Source organism: Heloderma suspectum, chromosome 14 (genome assembly GCF_057233095.1).
Source record: "Heloderma suspectum isolate Gila_16-S chromosome 14, 16-S_ref, whole genome shotgun sequence".
Taxonomy (NCBI): domain Eukaryota; kingdom Metazoa; phylum Chordata; class Lepidosauria; order Squamata; family Helodermatidae; genus Heloderma; species Heloderma suspectum.
Genome location: NC_139471.1, coordinates 21620795 through 21636695, shown reverse-complemented (window position 1 = coordinate 21636695; position 15901 = coordinate 21620795). Strand labels below are relative to the sequence as shown.

At 40.8% G+C, this 15901-nt stretch overlaps 1 protein-coding gene and 1 pseudogene across 11 annotated transcripts in view; one reads left to right on the top strand and one right to left on the bottom strand.

Annotated features, from left to right (window-relative positions):
* NEK6 (NIMA related kinase 6) overlaps window positions 1-15901 on the top strand; it is a 99698-nt gene that overhangs the window by 36520 nt on the left and 47277 nt on the right. For 6 of the 11 annotated variants that reach the window (XM_084821099.1, XM_084821100.1, XM_084821097.1 and 3 more), the window contains exons 3-4: window positions 13851-13994; window positions 15304-15366. In XM_084821099.1, the coding sequence (XP_084677225.1) occupies window positions 13851-13994; window positions 15304-15366 (207 nt within the window). The remainder of the gene's footprint in view (window positions 1-13850; window positions 13995-15303; window positions 15367-15901) is intronic. The other 5 variants (XM_084821101.1, XM_084821093.1, XM_084821102.1 and 2 more) reach the window with 1 other exon arrangement.
* LOC146335782 (actin filament-associated protein 1-like 1 pseudogene) lies at window positions 1577-13475 on the bottom strand (annotated as a pseudogene).

Genomic DNA, 15901 nt, shown 5'->3' with positions numbered 1-15901 from the left:
GTGTTGAAATACCCTGTGTGAGTACAGCCCCCCTCCCCTAATGCAGCAATTTGTCATATTAAGACATTTAATAGTAATTGATCTCCTCGAATTAGCCAAGTTACATTTTGAGCAATTAGGGTTAATGACAGTCTCATTTGGCAGGATGGAGCCCATGTAATTATTTCATGAACAAGATTAGGAAGTGTTCTTATACAGCAGATACATTCATGGTAACTTAGAGCACATGTTGGAATTTGTAATGGCATAGTTAAGTGTAATTAGTGGCTAATAATTCTGTGTTCTCCTGTTGGCCTGATGCTAGGATACCGCATTGTCACATGTGGTCATTTTTAATGCATATTTGGCCTCTCCTGTCCTCTGTTAAATTTTTAACTGTCTCTACACTCTTGGACTGGAAATGAAAGAAGGAGAGCAATGAAGATGATTAAGGGTTTGGAAAACATGTCCTGAAGGGAGGCTTTAAAGAACTGGGACTGCTGGAGAAAAGATTGAAAGGGAGGATGTGATAGCAGTTTGTGAATCTCTTGGAAGCTCTTTTTGAAGAGCAGAAAGTATTGACCAGGGCTCCTGAGGGAGGGACAGTATGCAGTATACTTAAAGTGTTGTGAAACAGGTTTAGATTGGATATTAAGAAAGATTCTTGACTGTACCAAGAATTGGGCAATAGAGCAAATTACCTCTGGATTCTGTGGAATTGCCTTCCTTGTCTGTTTGAGGGAGACCTGTTGTACTCTGGAACTCATTCAGTTCTTTCAGTGAGCTTCTTTTTAAATATTTCTGATCTTCTTGTTCAAGACTTATTGAGTTTATTGAATACATTATGTCTATTGATTGCAGTAGTTTATTGCAGCATTATTGGAATGGAATTAGTTGTTATTTGATGGAGCTTTGAGTTGAATGATTTTCTGAAATTTTCTGTTTATATAATTGTAGTCTTTAATACTTTCATATTGGTAAGAGTAAGATTACAGTAGTAGCTGTTAATGTTAAGTGGTTCACTGTGTATTATTAGATAGTTTAACACATGCAGATTCATTATTTTAGAGATGTTGGCTCTTTGTTTCAAAAAAAGGGTTGGTTTTATGGATACATTAGGTATATTCTATTATTAGTCTCAGTGGGTGGTAAGGAAAGGATATACCAGAAGTAATTCCCCTGTCCGCAAGAGAGAGTCATTTTACTGCAGTAGCTCAAGATATATTAGAAGATATCCATTATGCACTGGTATTTGCCATGATAGATTCTTTAGAACAGCCTTTCCAAACTTGGTGTCTTCCAGATGTTTTGGATCCCAACTTTCATCAACTCCAGCCAGCATGGCCGGTGGTCAGGGGTGATGAGAACTGTAGTTCAAAACATCTGGAGGGCCCTAGGTTGGAAAAGGCTGCTTTCTTCCAAGACAGTCAAAGAAATGAAAAGGTGTGAGCAACATGTAAATTGCAAAATAGAATTCAGTGATTGTAAACGATCAGCAGACACATCATCCAATTTGTGGGCTGGGGGGAAGAGCTTTTAAAGAAAAGAACAAATAAGATTATTTATATTTACGTTATCAGGGAGAAGAAAATAAGTCTCATACAAACAACCTTAATTGGCATGAAATTCCTGAAGAGTTGAAAGATAACCCCTTTAAATGACACCAACATTCATTCTAGCACTGTTGACCAAAGCATTTAACTAGCTACAGCGTGGGATGTTTTCCTTAGTAGAGAATGTTTTGGTGTCCTCAGTGGATGGTGGCTTCTTGGAGAAGCTGATTATCTTTGTGGTTTTCCTCCCAATTTCTTGACTTGCAGAATCCTTTAACCTGGGTAAACCTCTTTTTGACTTTCCCATGCTCATGAGCCTCCCTCCAAGCCACAGAAGAGCAGTTCTCTGCAGTTGCCACACTGTCAGTCAGACATCTGTTTGGCCTGAGATGACCTCCTGTCATGGTCCACTTCGCATGAGCACAGGCGTGATAGGGGCCTTTGTTCCACTCCATTCTCCTCTGTTAGAAATACTCTCTACCTCTATCACCAGCCAGTCCAGCTTGCTGTTAGCACTGCTAACCCCAAGGCCTTGACTCCTTGCAATGAAAATTGCAATGCTTCTTGTGGCAGGCCTCTTTGGGCATGCAGACAACATTGCAAACATCTCAGCGTGTGTCTGTGCTTGGAGCTTTTTTAATGACCATCAGCTGCTTGGCCCATTGCCTAGGTTGCTTCTTGTGCAACAGGAAGGTACAAATCCTGCAGTCCATTGCCAGGTTCTTTGAAGCTTTCTCAAATGGGCATTGCTGCATTAGTTTCTACCTGTTTTCATCCTCTTCCTCTTGATCACAAGACTCATAGAAGCTGCTCATTTCATCAGTCACTGAAGAAATTTTTCTGTTCATTCATCCTGCTGACAGGATACTTGTCTGGATTTTCATAATATCCATATTCTAGAGTTGGGATGAAGTTACTGTGGCAGGCATCTCTGGGCATGGAGACAACATTGCACTTAGGGGCCCAGTGGCAATGCTTCCTCATAGTAATTCCTCAGGAGGAGTGGTAGTGGACAAAGGCAGAATTGGCTTCCCAAAAACATTTTTAGCTGACTCCTTCAAAGCTCCAAGTTAGCTTCTTGTTGGACATCCCCACCATCATCTTGCATGTCCAGATGTCACAGGTCAGAGTCAAACTCTTCAAAGAGTGACTTCACAAGTTAGTGTGATTATATAGAGCTGCTGTATTCATATACATAGAATTGCTTCCTTTCCTGTAATGGCAGCAGTTTCTGCAACATGCTCAAGAGTTATTTTCTACTCCTTATAGTGGAGCTCAAGTACTAATGAACTGCTGAAACTCTAAAGGGTTAATGTTTTTCTTAGGAAAGTGAAACAAAGTCGTGTGATGCTTTTGTCAGTAGTAGTTAGGCCTTCTCTCTAAGTCAGTTGTATCATCAGAAAATTATGCTGTTTGTTTGCTTAAGTTTCTTATAAAATAAGAGAAAAGGAGAAAATCTCCAGAGTTCTCATTTTCAAAGAAGCTGTTTTACTGGATCTGGTCTGCAACATGATCCACTTAGGGGCCCAGTGGCAGTGCCTTTTCATAGATAAGCAAACCAATTTCACATGCAATTATCTGATCTTCAAGAAACCCATAGGGTCCTCCTCTGTGTGCCGCCTCCAAAGGAAGCTCGGAAGACAGCAGCGAGGGAGAGGGCCTCCCCAGTGGTGGCCCCCCATCTGTGGAACAAGCTCCCCAATGAGGTCCGCCTGGCACCAACATTGTTAACTTTTTGGCGCCAGGTTAAGACCTATCTCTTTTCCCAGGCATTTGGCAGCACATGATGAGTTTTAATCAGTCCTAGATGTATCTGTAGTTGTGACTGACTGTTCAAAGTTGTTTTTAGTTATATGTTCTTTCATATATTGTCTGTGTGCTTTTATGTATATGGCTTTTAAACTTTTTATATTGTATTTAATATTTTAACTTCTGTAAACCATCCAGAGAGCTTCAGCTATGAGGTGGTATAGAAATGTTAATAATAATAATATTAATACAGTTGCGTTCCGATTTAGTTATACTTAAAATAGACTCATTGAAATCAATGGGGCTTAAGTTAGACTTAAGTTCCATTGATTTCAGTGGTCTACTTTAACAATGGCTAAGTCTGAATACAACCCATAGGTTTTTGATAACTCTGTTAAAAACAAGTGTAAGATAAATTATCAGTGGGGAAGATTAAAAAATTCTATAGTTTACAGAAACTGTTAGCAGTCCTTAGATAAAGCCAGTGTTTATGTGTGTAATCTGTGATATGCTAATTTGAGTATGGTCCTGATGGGGATTTATATTATGGGCTTGCTGACTTGAGATTATTCATGCTACTTTGTTTTCAACTGATATCTGGATTGTTAACATTTATATTGGATTTCATCTGAAGTATTCCAATAAGATGTAGAAATAATAAAAAGAGAGACCTGAGTTTTAATACGCCTAGGGAGTCCTGCTGTTCCAGAGGTTTGGAGTAGATTATCATGTGAACCTTTGTAACTCTATGATCTTGGTTCTGAAAGGATGGGGTATGCAGGGAAGGTTTAAACATCATGTTGTCCACGTCATATCACAGACACCTACGTAAAAATATAAGGTGACCCACTCAGAGCCTGAAAACTTTGGAGTGCCATTATCCACACATAAGGACTCAAGAAGAGCTGTGCTGGATCCGACCAAAGGGCTATCAAGTACAACATTCTGTTCCCATAGTGGCCAACCAGATGGCCCATTGGGAAGCCCACAAGCAGAACATGAGCTCAATAGCTCCCTCCTTTTCATGTTCCCTACCAACTAGTATTTAGAGGCATACTGCCTCTGATAATGGAGGTAATATATAGCTATCATGACTAGTAGCCATTAATAGCCTTATCCTCCCTCAGTCTTAATATCTTGCATTCTAAATGACTATGCAGATTTGGGAGGATATAGTAATAGTTGTTTTGTGCCTTTCTTCCTTGAGGGTGGGAAGGAGACTGTTTTAGGAAAGGGTATGAAGTTACAGCATTGACAGATAAATTGGTTGTGTGTCACAGTTTGTTGAAAACATGTCCCGGAAGAATTGAAGAGGTGGTTTAGAACCATCCCTTGCCACTCGTCTGTTGTATTTATATTTAGTGTTTTAGTTAACCTTTTCCTTATGACTCACAATAGAACTTTCTATTTAGAAGTTTTCTAATTAGAGTAAGTGAATATATAACCATAGATAGGGCTGTGTAGAATCGCTGCCAGTCTGTTGTCAGACCAATACTGCGTTGGTGTAGGATGGAAGAGAGAGAATGCTCTTTGCTTCAAGGTGGCAATAACTCAGAATAGAACATCTTTAAAAGTCTGCATTTTATTATTTCTACTGCCCACTGATTTAGTCCTGTTACTTTTATCATGTCATTTGTTAGGTGCTTGGAGCTAGCGCAACAAATTATTTTTCGTTAGTGTTGACTTAAATTAGGTTTATACCAGTATCCCAATAAAAATGGCTTCTGAAGGAGCCCTGTAATTTGGTTGTCTGTTCCAAAGTGTGTGTTAATTTAAGGCATTGCAGGCTCCTTCATGCATGGTTGATACATAGGAAGATGCCTTATACCAATTTTTCCATCTACCCAGTACTATATACTGTAAATGCCCAGAGAGCTTTGGCTAATGGGCAGTATAGAAGTATCATAAATACATATTCTAATGGGCACTTCTCCGGAGTCTTGGGCAGGGAAGAGTCCTTTTTCTTTTTCAACTGGAAATCCCAGGTATTGAACCTAGGACCTTCTGCATGTAAGGCATGTGTTCTACCAAGGGTTGCAGTGTTAATGTCTTCTTGTATGTACTTGTGTATTCTCTCTTGTAGAAGAACTGGATTATTCCTTAGGTGTAAGGCAGGGGTGGGCAGAAAGTAGATCTCCAGATGTTTTGGACTTCAACCCCTAGCATTCTTAACCACTGACCATACAGGCAGAGTCTTCTGGGAATTAAACTCCCAGACATCTGGAGATCTACCTTATGCCCACCCCTGGTGTAACGGGTGTGTTGCTTGTTTTCTTCTTGCTTCCAAATTAGTTTAAAAGAGTGAACTGTTGCATTCATGGATAATAACTGTGTCTTAGGTCCACTTGCACCAAATTAAAAATAAATACACACACATTATATTGTGAACAAGGCAACACTCATTGCCCAACATGTGGAATTTCTGTCCATACGTTTTTCTCCAAGTCTAGTATATTTTAAATGTGGATTTTTTTTCTCTTCAGAGCAACTGCATTGCAATATTCAGTGTAGTAACACCATGCTATATCACAGCTTTACTGGTTCCCATGTGATATCAGTGCAGATGGTACAGGTTGGAGGCATGTTACAGGGCTGACAAGGCAGGTCAGGTGCATCTTGCAGTTGCCTTTAATTGGCTATGTACTGTGGAGTAAACTACTCAGCAGATGAGCTGCTTCTTGTCCTCATCTCTCAAATTGGTATTTTTCTTCCTTCCCAGTACTGGCACAGTTAACACACACCCCAATGACACAGCGAAGTATTTTGCCAGTGTTTGATTGTGTTTTAACCTACAATGTCTGGGTGTCATAATGCAATCTGTGTCATAGATTGGTACTGGGAACATATCTTGCTAGTGTTGAAATACCTGTGCTTGCTTCCGGTTCCCTTCTGGGCTGAATTCAAGGTGTTGGTGCTTACCGTTTAAAGCCTTTCATTACTTCAGATCAGGATACCCATTGGATATAAGCCTATATCATATAAGCCTATGCATGCCATGAAATCTTCTTCACGGGCTCTTCTTCAGGTGCCCTCACCATGTCAGATATTATGGCTGCTCTCTTATTTATTATTTTTATTGTTTTACTGTGTTGTGATTATTTTGTTGTACTGTTTTGTGTGTGTGTGTAACATCTGTAAGGTGCCCTGGGAAAGTTTTTTTGAAGGGCAGTATATTATTTAGATTTATTAAATACCTTATAAAACAAATTATCTAGGCATTGTACAAATTGAAAAATAAAATAAAATATAATCCAATAAAAATCCAGTGTACAGATCTTTTGTAAAAATCCTAAGACCCACTACAAAAACACAGTTACTAGCAAATAGCTAATATACAAATTGTATGAGCTAAAACAGCCAGCAGATCACAGAAGCTAAAACTTTATAAATGTTTAAAATAAATAAAATAGAGCTATGCAAAAGCATCATGATTAATTGTCATAGCTATGGTCTCTGAATATTATAGATTTTTCTAAGGTTCCTAGAACTAGTAGACAGTTCTAGTAGACAGGTTCCTAACTCAATCAGATTTCATGTAGTGACTCGTTGTATCTTTGTGTGTTTCAAAATGAACACCAAAACCAAAAACATAGATGTTTTTTCTGCCCCTGCTTTACCCATGTAAATAGATATACACTGCATCAGATCATAAAGTGGGCTGCCTCCTAAGTTGTCATTAACTCATTCTTTTCCATACGTATAATTTATAGTGTGCATGTTAAATCTTCCCAATATACCCTTGTGGATGTCTTTTAAAGGTGAACTCAGTTTTCAGTAAATGTCATTCAGATGACATCTGAACTTTAAAGGCATTGAAACTGTTGCCTAAAAATTAATGATGCTTTGTAGAGAGCAGGTGAAAAAAATCTTGTACACAACAAAACAATTAAAATTCAGGTCAAGTTGTTGCCTTGTTTGGGTAAAAAAAATTAAAGGGATTTTAGAATATTTATTGGACAAATGTCTGTCTGCTGTTCTTTAAAAACAAAATGTATCTTTACAGAAATACGTTTGTATTGGTGGCCAAAAATATTATGTCTTGAAGTTGTTAGTTTTTTTAAATACTTGGCTAACCAGTTTTAATTGCTTTCAGCTAAGTCAAGAATGTACTGAACATTCTGTGGCCTAGTAACTACTGTGACCATGGTGTGGGGCCAATAGGGAAGCAAACGTTAGTTACTCCTGCCCCATTACTCCTGCCTTGAGCAATCAACCTTGTGTTTAACTGGTGCCCAGTAGCTGCAATTGGCTCTGAGACAGGAGTTGCTGGTCATGTTTGTGGATGGAGAAGACACACTGACATGCAAATGCAAAGGCACACCCTTTGCCCAGGAGGTGGAAGACTTGATCCAACACACTGGCTGCATGTAACCAGTAGCCCACCTACAAATAAATACCTTTAGTTTCAGATGATTGAAATCCATAGACCTTGGGCCAATGGTGGGAAGTGTGTGACCCTCCAGATGTTATTGAACTGCAACTCCCATCACCCCTAGCCAGCATAGTCAATAGTGAAGGATGGTAGGAGTTGGAGTCCAATAACATCTGGAGGGCCACACATTTCCCAACACCTCTTAGGTTGGAGGTACCTCAGGTTGCTTATGTGAGCAAAGATGTTCAAAACCTGAGCTATACACCGCATGGGAGCCAAACATTTTGCTGCTGGCACCGAGGAATGTAAAAAGAGGCATATTTTTATAAGAACTGGTTAGAAGATGAGCAGTCTTGATAAAGAATTTGCAGTTGACTAAAAATCCTTCAATTTAATTTCTGTCAGACCTCAAAGGAATTAGTATTGGGTCACCTTTAGGGTGCGATGTGAACATAAAATATGGTGAATGAGGAATCTGTGAAGGATGAGCTTTGGGGAGCAGGGAAGATTAATCTAACTCCTCCTTCACTCCCACAGTGGTTTTAGTGGGGAGAAAAGAATTTGGGCTCAGGTAGTAGTGCTAAAGGATGAGCTATCTCTAAGTGTTCTCATCTTTCTACCATCACCACCACCCCTCCACACACACATAGTGGCCCAGTTTACATGGATCACAGGGTGGTTAACAAGTCACTGTTGCTTGTTAACCACCCTGTGTGTGGCACTTGTATACTGGCCAGATTTGTTTAATAACCCTTGCCAGTGCAGCTTCTTGTATCGTCCAAACCTGGTGAGAGTGGCCTGTTGGGGTGGGTGACAAACCACCCAGAACACACAGGCTGTTGTAGGATTGTGGGGTGGTTTGTCAACCATCCTGTGATCATGTGAATCAGGCCATTCTGGTCCGGTTTGCAAGATCGCGGTGGGGGAAATAAGCCATGATGGCTTATCTCCCCTGCCGCGCATGCTGGGGGGGATTAGCATAATTACCCTTGGCAGTGCAGATTGTTGTGTTGTGTGAACCCAGCCAGGATGGCTTGTTGCCATGGTTAACAAGCCACCCCAGAATTCTACAACAGCCCATGGATTCTGGGTGCTCTGTCACCATGATTTATTAACCACCCTGCAACTGTGTGAATCAGGTCTCTCTCTTTCCCCCTGAAGATGACTGTTGGGAGGCAGGATTTGCAGCTCCTTATGTCAGCTGAGGTGTGCTTAGTCAACACAAGTAATGCCTCTCCTTGCCCACCCCCCACCCCCCGGCAGTAGTCTGCATGCTACTCTCAGGGATCTTTCTCAACTGCCGAAGAAAGTGTACAAGAACCATCTACATGGATGACAGGTAGTGGGTCCCCCCCCCACCATTTAGGCTCTAAGCACATTCATTGCAGACACCACATTTAGTAATATCTGTCTAAATATGGCAAGAAAATGGGCCATCCTAATCAGTAGGGAAGTTTGTGGTATGTTTTGGTCTGACCTGGGTTTGCTTCTTTGTTCATGCTGTAATTTAACATCCTCTCTTTGGGCTCCATTGCTTTAATTAGGTCTGATAGGTTGTGATAGCAAATGCAAATCTAGGTCATTGTATATGTAAATATGCAGCTGTAGTCTTGGCGGATGCCAGAGTCTATCAGCTGAGGTGTCCAGTCATCACCCAGCAGTAATGGTGCTTGGCAAGCTGACTTGCGTGGCTGAGCCATATTGCAAGGAGTTAGAACCGACATACAGTAAACTGTGCAGCTCAGCTTCTGTGACTTATTTTTCAGGCAAAGAAGCCACCAGATGAGAGAACATCTCTTGGCATTGATTTAAATATTAATTTATTTGCATGAAAATATTGGCATTATTCGTTACATATTTCAGGCTTTTTATCTACAATGGTAAAAATATGCCCACTGTGTGCTTGGAGTGTGTGGTGATATATGATAGGATTTCATAGCATAAAAGCTCAAACGAGTAAAGGTTTGTAGAAGTGATTGTTCTTTATCTTCCCTGTGGAGGATCTATGATGATTTGGATGTTTGACAGATGCACTGGATTCTCTTCTAGCAATACAAGAAACAGTTGTCCCTGCTTCTTCTCCAAGCTCTAAGCTGGCACTGTGCTATGACCTGCTTTAGGATAGGAAGCACAGTCCAGAATTGGTTTGCCTTTCAGGACCTCTCCATCTTGGCAGCAGCCCAGTCTGTTCAGTTACAGATTCATGCTGGCAGTGGCATCTCAGGCATCCTTCCTGACACCCAAAAAACGTTGAGGAAAGGGCTTTTTAAGGACTAGTTTCATAAAATCTGCTAAAAAGAGAATTACATTTTGGGGAGTGGGAGATGAACCCCAGAATATTTCCTTCTATATTGAAAAATGGTGCTAAATCATTGTAACAGTTGTGTTGGGGGAACACTCTTTCGTGGCAGGAAAGAGACAGTGGGCTCACATGATCAAAATAGGCCGTAGCTTATTTAGATTGCTTTGTGTGTAGGGCACAATGGCCATAATCCTTTTTACCTAGAGATATTAGAGAGCAGGCCTGGGACCTTGTAGAATGCAGAGCACAGCCTCTTCTAGTGATCTGTTGCCCCTCTCCAGAAGTATAATACAGGTCTTTTTTTTTTATATGTACCAGCATATAGTACCACGGACAAACCTAAAGAGAACAACAAGTCTTATGGCACCTTAAACACTAACACGTTTACTCTGGAATAAGCTTTTGTGAACAGTGTCCACTTCATCAGATGCATGAAGTGTCAACTGTAAACTGGCAGATTTATATGCGCAGGCTGGGGTCGGGCTGGGGGAAATGTAAACTGTGTGGACAGAGAGAATTGAAATGAAAAAAGTACAGACAGTAATAACTACTTTAACAGTTGCCATTCACAAAATATTGTTGGGTGGTAACACAGACGTCCCCCTTCATGGATCACTGCCTTGTTGTGGCGAAGGGGCTTGCGTAACTCAGTGAAGCCATAAGCTATGCCGTGCAGGGTCACCCAAGACGGACAGGTCATGGCAGAGAATTCTGAGAAAATGTGGTCCACTGGAGAAGGAAATAGCAACCCACTCCAGTATTCTTGCCAAGAAAACCCCATGGAACGTATCACAAGGCTAAAAGATATGACGCCAGAAGATGAGCCCCTCAGGTCGGAAGGTGTCCATTATACTACTGGGGAAGAGCAGAGGGTATTTCCAAGTAGCGCCAGAAAGAGTGAAGTGGTTGGGCCAAAGCCGAAAGGACACTCAGCTGTGGATGTGTCTGGTGGTGAAAAGAAAATCCGATGATGTAAAGAACAATATTGTTTAGGGACCTGGAATGTCAGATCAATGAATCAAGGTCAGCTGGAGGAGGTGGTCAAACATGAGATGGCTCAAATATTTTGGCCACCTAATGCGAAGAGAAAACTCTCTGGAAAAGACCCTGATGCTGGGAAAGACTGAAGGCAAAAGGAGAAGGGGACGGCAGAGGATGAGATGGCTAGATAGCATCACTGATGCAATGAATATGGACTTGAGCACGCTCCGGGAGAGAGCGCAGGACAGGAAGGCCTGGCGTGCTCTGGTCCATGGGGTCACGAAGAGTCGGCCACGACTGAACAACAATAACACAGACATCACTTCAGTGGTGAGCAGATTAATATGTAGTGTGATAAAAACAAAATCTTTGTCCTTTTTCAAACAACAGAAAATAGACTTGAATCTCTTGATGAATTGTACTTCAGCAGTTTCCCATTGTTATCTGTCCTTGAAATTCCTTTGTTCAGAAATGACTACCTTATGTTCATTGGCAGAGTGTCCTGGGGGATTTGAAATGTTCCCCTACTGGTTTTTGAATATTGCCATTCCAGTTGTCAGATTTGTGTCTAGCGGAGATGACAGTATTCCAGCTGAGCTATGTAAAATCCTAAAAGATGATGCTGTTAAAGTGCTGCACTCAATATGCGAACAAATTTGGAACACTCAACAATGGCCACAAGACTGGAAAAGGTCAGTTTACGTTCCAATTCCAAAGAAGGGCAATGCCAAAGAGTGTTCAAACTACAGTACAATTGCGCTCATTTCACATGCCAGCAAGGTTATGCTCAAAATCCTACAAGCTAGGCTTCAGCAGTATGTGAACCGAGAACTACCGGAAGTACAAGCTGGGTTTCGAAGAGGCAGAGGAACTAGAGATCAAATCGCCAACATTCGCTGGATCATGGAGAAAGCAAGAGAATTCCAGAAAAACGTCTATTTCTGCTTCATTGACTACGTTAAAGCCTTTGACTGTGTGGATCACAACAAACTCTGGCAAATTCTGAAAGAGATGGGAGTACCAGACCACCTTACCTGTCTCCTGAGAAACCTGTACAAGGGTCAAGAAGCAACAGTAAGAACCGGACATAGAACAACTGATTGGTTCAAAATTGGGAAAGGAGTACGACAAGGCAGCATATTGTCACCCTGCTTATTTAACTTATATGCAGAGTACATCATGAGAAATGCCGGGTTGGATGAATCACAGGTCGGAATTAAGATTGCTGGGAGAATTATCAGCAACCTCAGATAAGCAGACGATACCACCCTAACGGCAGAAAGCGAACAGGATCTAAAGAGCCTCTTGTTGAGGGTGAAAGTGGTGAGTGCAAAAGCTGGTTTGAAACTCAACATTAAAAAAACTAAGATCATGGTATCTGGCCCCATCACTTCCTGGCACATAGAAGGGGAAGAAATGGAAGCAGTGACAGATTTTATTTTCTTGGGCTCCAAGATCACCGCAGACGGTGACTGTAGCCATGAAATTCAAAGACGCTTGCTACTTGGGAGGAAAGCTATGGCAAACCTAGACAGCATAGTAAGAAGTAGAGACATCACCTTGCCGACAAAGGTCCGTCTAATCAAAGCTATGGTTTTCCAGTAGTAATGTATGGCTGTGAGAGCTGGACTATAAGGAAGGCTGAGCGCCGAATAATTGATGCTTTTGAACTGTGGTGCTGGAGAAGACTCTTACGAGTCTCTCTGGACTGCAAGGAGGTCAAATCAGTCCATCCTAAAGGAAATCAACCCTGACTGCTCATTGGAAGGACAGATACTGAAGCTGAAGCTCAAATATTTTGGCCACCTAATGCGAAGAGAAAACTCTCTGGAAAAGACCCTGATGCTGGGAAAGACTGAAGGCAAAAGGAGAAGGGGACGGCAGAGGATGAGATGGCTAGATAGCATCACCGATGCAATGAATATGAACTTGAGCACACTCTGGGAGAGAGCGGAGGACAGGAAGGCCTGGCGTGCTATGGTCCATGGGGTCACAAAGAGTCGGATACGACTTAACGACTGAACAACAACTAGTTTGCATAGAGACTGGCCTGTTCATCCTCTTTAGAATGCAGTAGGGCGTTGCTGGCAAACGATGGCATATATGTATCACACTGGAAGAAGAATGGGTATATGAACCCTTGATGTTGTGAACACCATTATTAGGTCCTGTAATAGTTTTGCTAGAGTAGTTATGGGGACAGAAGTGGCATCTGAATCTGTCACAGGGTCTGGTTTCTGGTTTCTGTGTCTGTCTCTCTGTTGTTGGTGTTGTTGTGGTGTTGTTGTTGGTGGTGTTTTTTATTACGTTTCTATACCGCCCCATCGCTGAAGCTCTCTGGGCGGTTTACAGAAGTTAAAACACTAAAATACGTTATACAAAGTTTAAAATACATATACAAAGTTGTGAGGTCTGTTGAAGTACAGTATCCGTGAAAGGTTATGCCAGAATACATTCATTAGTCTTTAAGGTGCTGCAAGACTCGTTTTTGCTCTAATAGACTAACCTGGCTACCCATCTGGAAACCTAAAGAGGCCATTGACGAGACAATGACACCCTTTGCATTCACCAGAAAAGCATGCAGCGCTATCCACTTTCTGAGAACCCACTTCACACATCTAGCATGGCTTTTCACATTCATTTGCCTCTTTCTTTCCTATACAGGTCAAGTATGGAGTTCAGATAGCTGTACCTTCTGTGCACACTTCAGCATGATATTGGATCAGAAATATTTTGGCTGGGAGAGGCTGTCTGTTTCCTTGACATCTTATTTTGGACACTTCGTTCCATGTTGTTGTTTTAATTGGCTTCTGATTTAGTATAACATTTTCATGTTCTAAATGAACTATATGGCAATAAAAATATATGTATTTATTTAATCCAATTCACTCACTATCCTCCTTTTTTCCTTAAGCAGAGGCATCTGACATCATATCCGTATCGCTGCACCTTAGCAGATTTTCAGATAGAGAAGAAAATTGGACGAGGACAATTCAGTGAAGTCTACAAAGCCACTTGCCTTCTAGATAGAAAACCAGTGGCATTAAAAAAAGTACAGGTAAGATCTGAATAGTCAAGATTCAGTCAAGTAAGACTGGCTGAACATCCCTCTCATTGGCACAAGTAGACTGGCCTACCTCCTTCCATGTATAACTCTTTTACCTGTGGATCATCCAGGCAGCAGCTTGCTCTATTTATTCAAGACACATTTTATACTACCTTTCAGAGTCATGCTTTCACAAGGCGGCTTCCAGTGTCTGAACATAAAATACATAATTGGCCATCAAACTGTTTTCCGGAATTACCATAAAAACAAAAGTAGAAATCCATGGCAATAAAATAGCATAATTAGAAGAAATAAGAACAACAGAAATAACAGTACCCAACCAAGCATAATAACATTAATGTAATCAGATAAGATAGTTAAAAGTATTTTAACAGCAATTCAAACTTTCAAAACCCTATTTTTTATTTTTTTTTAAGAAACGGCAACTCTGAACAGAAGGGACTTCAAAGCCTGTTTAAAGGCCTTGTAGAGGTTTCCTGCTTTGTGGAATTTGCCACAATTCTGAAGCCTGTTCTTGTTTCTTATATGCACCATCATCATTTTTAATATTTCAGGTTCTATGCTACCACATGAGGTAGGCTAAATTTCAGATTTGACATGGATCTGTTTTAGAATATCTCTTTAATATAGTTCATCTACTCTCATATGAAACAGTGAGTTGCGCTCTGCTTATTAGAGTGAATATTAAGACTCTTTGCTTCTAATTAGTGCAGGGAAATATGCAAAAGAAGGCAATTTATTTTATCAGTAGAAAAGAGAGTAATAGTGTAACTGGAGAGGAGCTAGATCATTATTTGTTCTCATTTCCCTGGCACTTTTCAGCATGTTCTTAACATTTGCATTTATTTATACGCCATAATTACTTTGGCTTGTGTGTGTTTGTGTTGGGTCAAGAAATTGATGAGAAAGTAACAAAATAAATGTCTTTTTCCCCCTTGCACCCCATTTCATTTATTTGCTAAATTGTTTTGCTACATTTTCTGCTTCTTTCACAGGCCTTTTTAGATCTTGAGAACCACAACAAGTTGGAGGTGTTTGTTTGCAAAAAGGGTGTGGTTACCAAGGGAGTTACAGCAGAGAAAGTATGTTAGGGCTGATCTAGAACAGCTTTTCCCAACCTTGTGCCCTCCAGATGTTTTAGACTGCAAAGGCCATGCTGGCTGGAAATTATGGGAGTTGCAGTCAAATACATCTGGAGGTTACAAGGTTGAGAAATGCTGAACTATTACTTTAAAGGTGTGGGATCTTCCATGTTTCTTGCTTGGCTTTGAAGCTCTTAACTTTTTTTTCCTTTTGGAAGATATTTGAAATGATGGATGCCAAGGCTAGACAAGATTGCATTAAAGAAATAGATCTTTTGAAGGTAAGAACTTCTCTAAGTCTTTTTGTTTAGGGAAAGGGGGCAGGTTACTGTTTTTTATTGTAACCTGAGAGAAGTGGTATGTGGTGCAGAACTGCAACAGATAGCTATTCTAAGACTTGTGTGGTATCTTCTGTTCTGTATTGCCTTATTTCACCATTTAAGAGACATTGCAACAATAAATGTTAAACCAAAAAAAAAAGATGTATTATGCCCAGGTAGTTTGGCAAAAGGCCAGTGGATGTCTGCATGTTTTGAGAGTTCATTTCAGGCTGGTGAACTATGGTCATATATGAGTGCTAGGGTCATATATGATGACTCTCATACCATCCAAGACACCTGCCCAAAATTCAGTTTAAGAGCAGGTGAGGTATAAGTTGTGGTTCGGTCACTGTCCTAATATTGTAGAGGTTTGGGTTCCTGTCAGGCTGAATGTTTTGTGAAACTACCTGTTAGGTTTCTGACTCTGCCAACTGCAACTTAGGCAACAGCTTGGCCTAAAACATGTTAGGATCATAGGATTCTCAGAAGATCACTC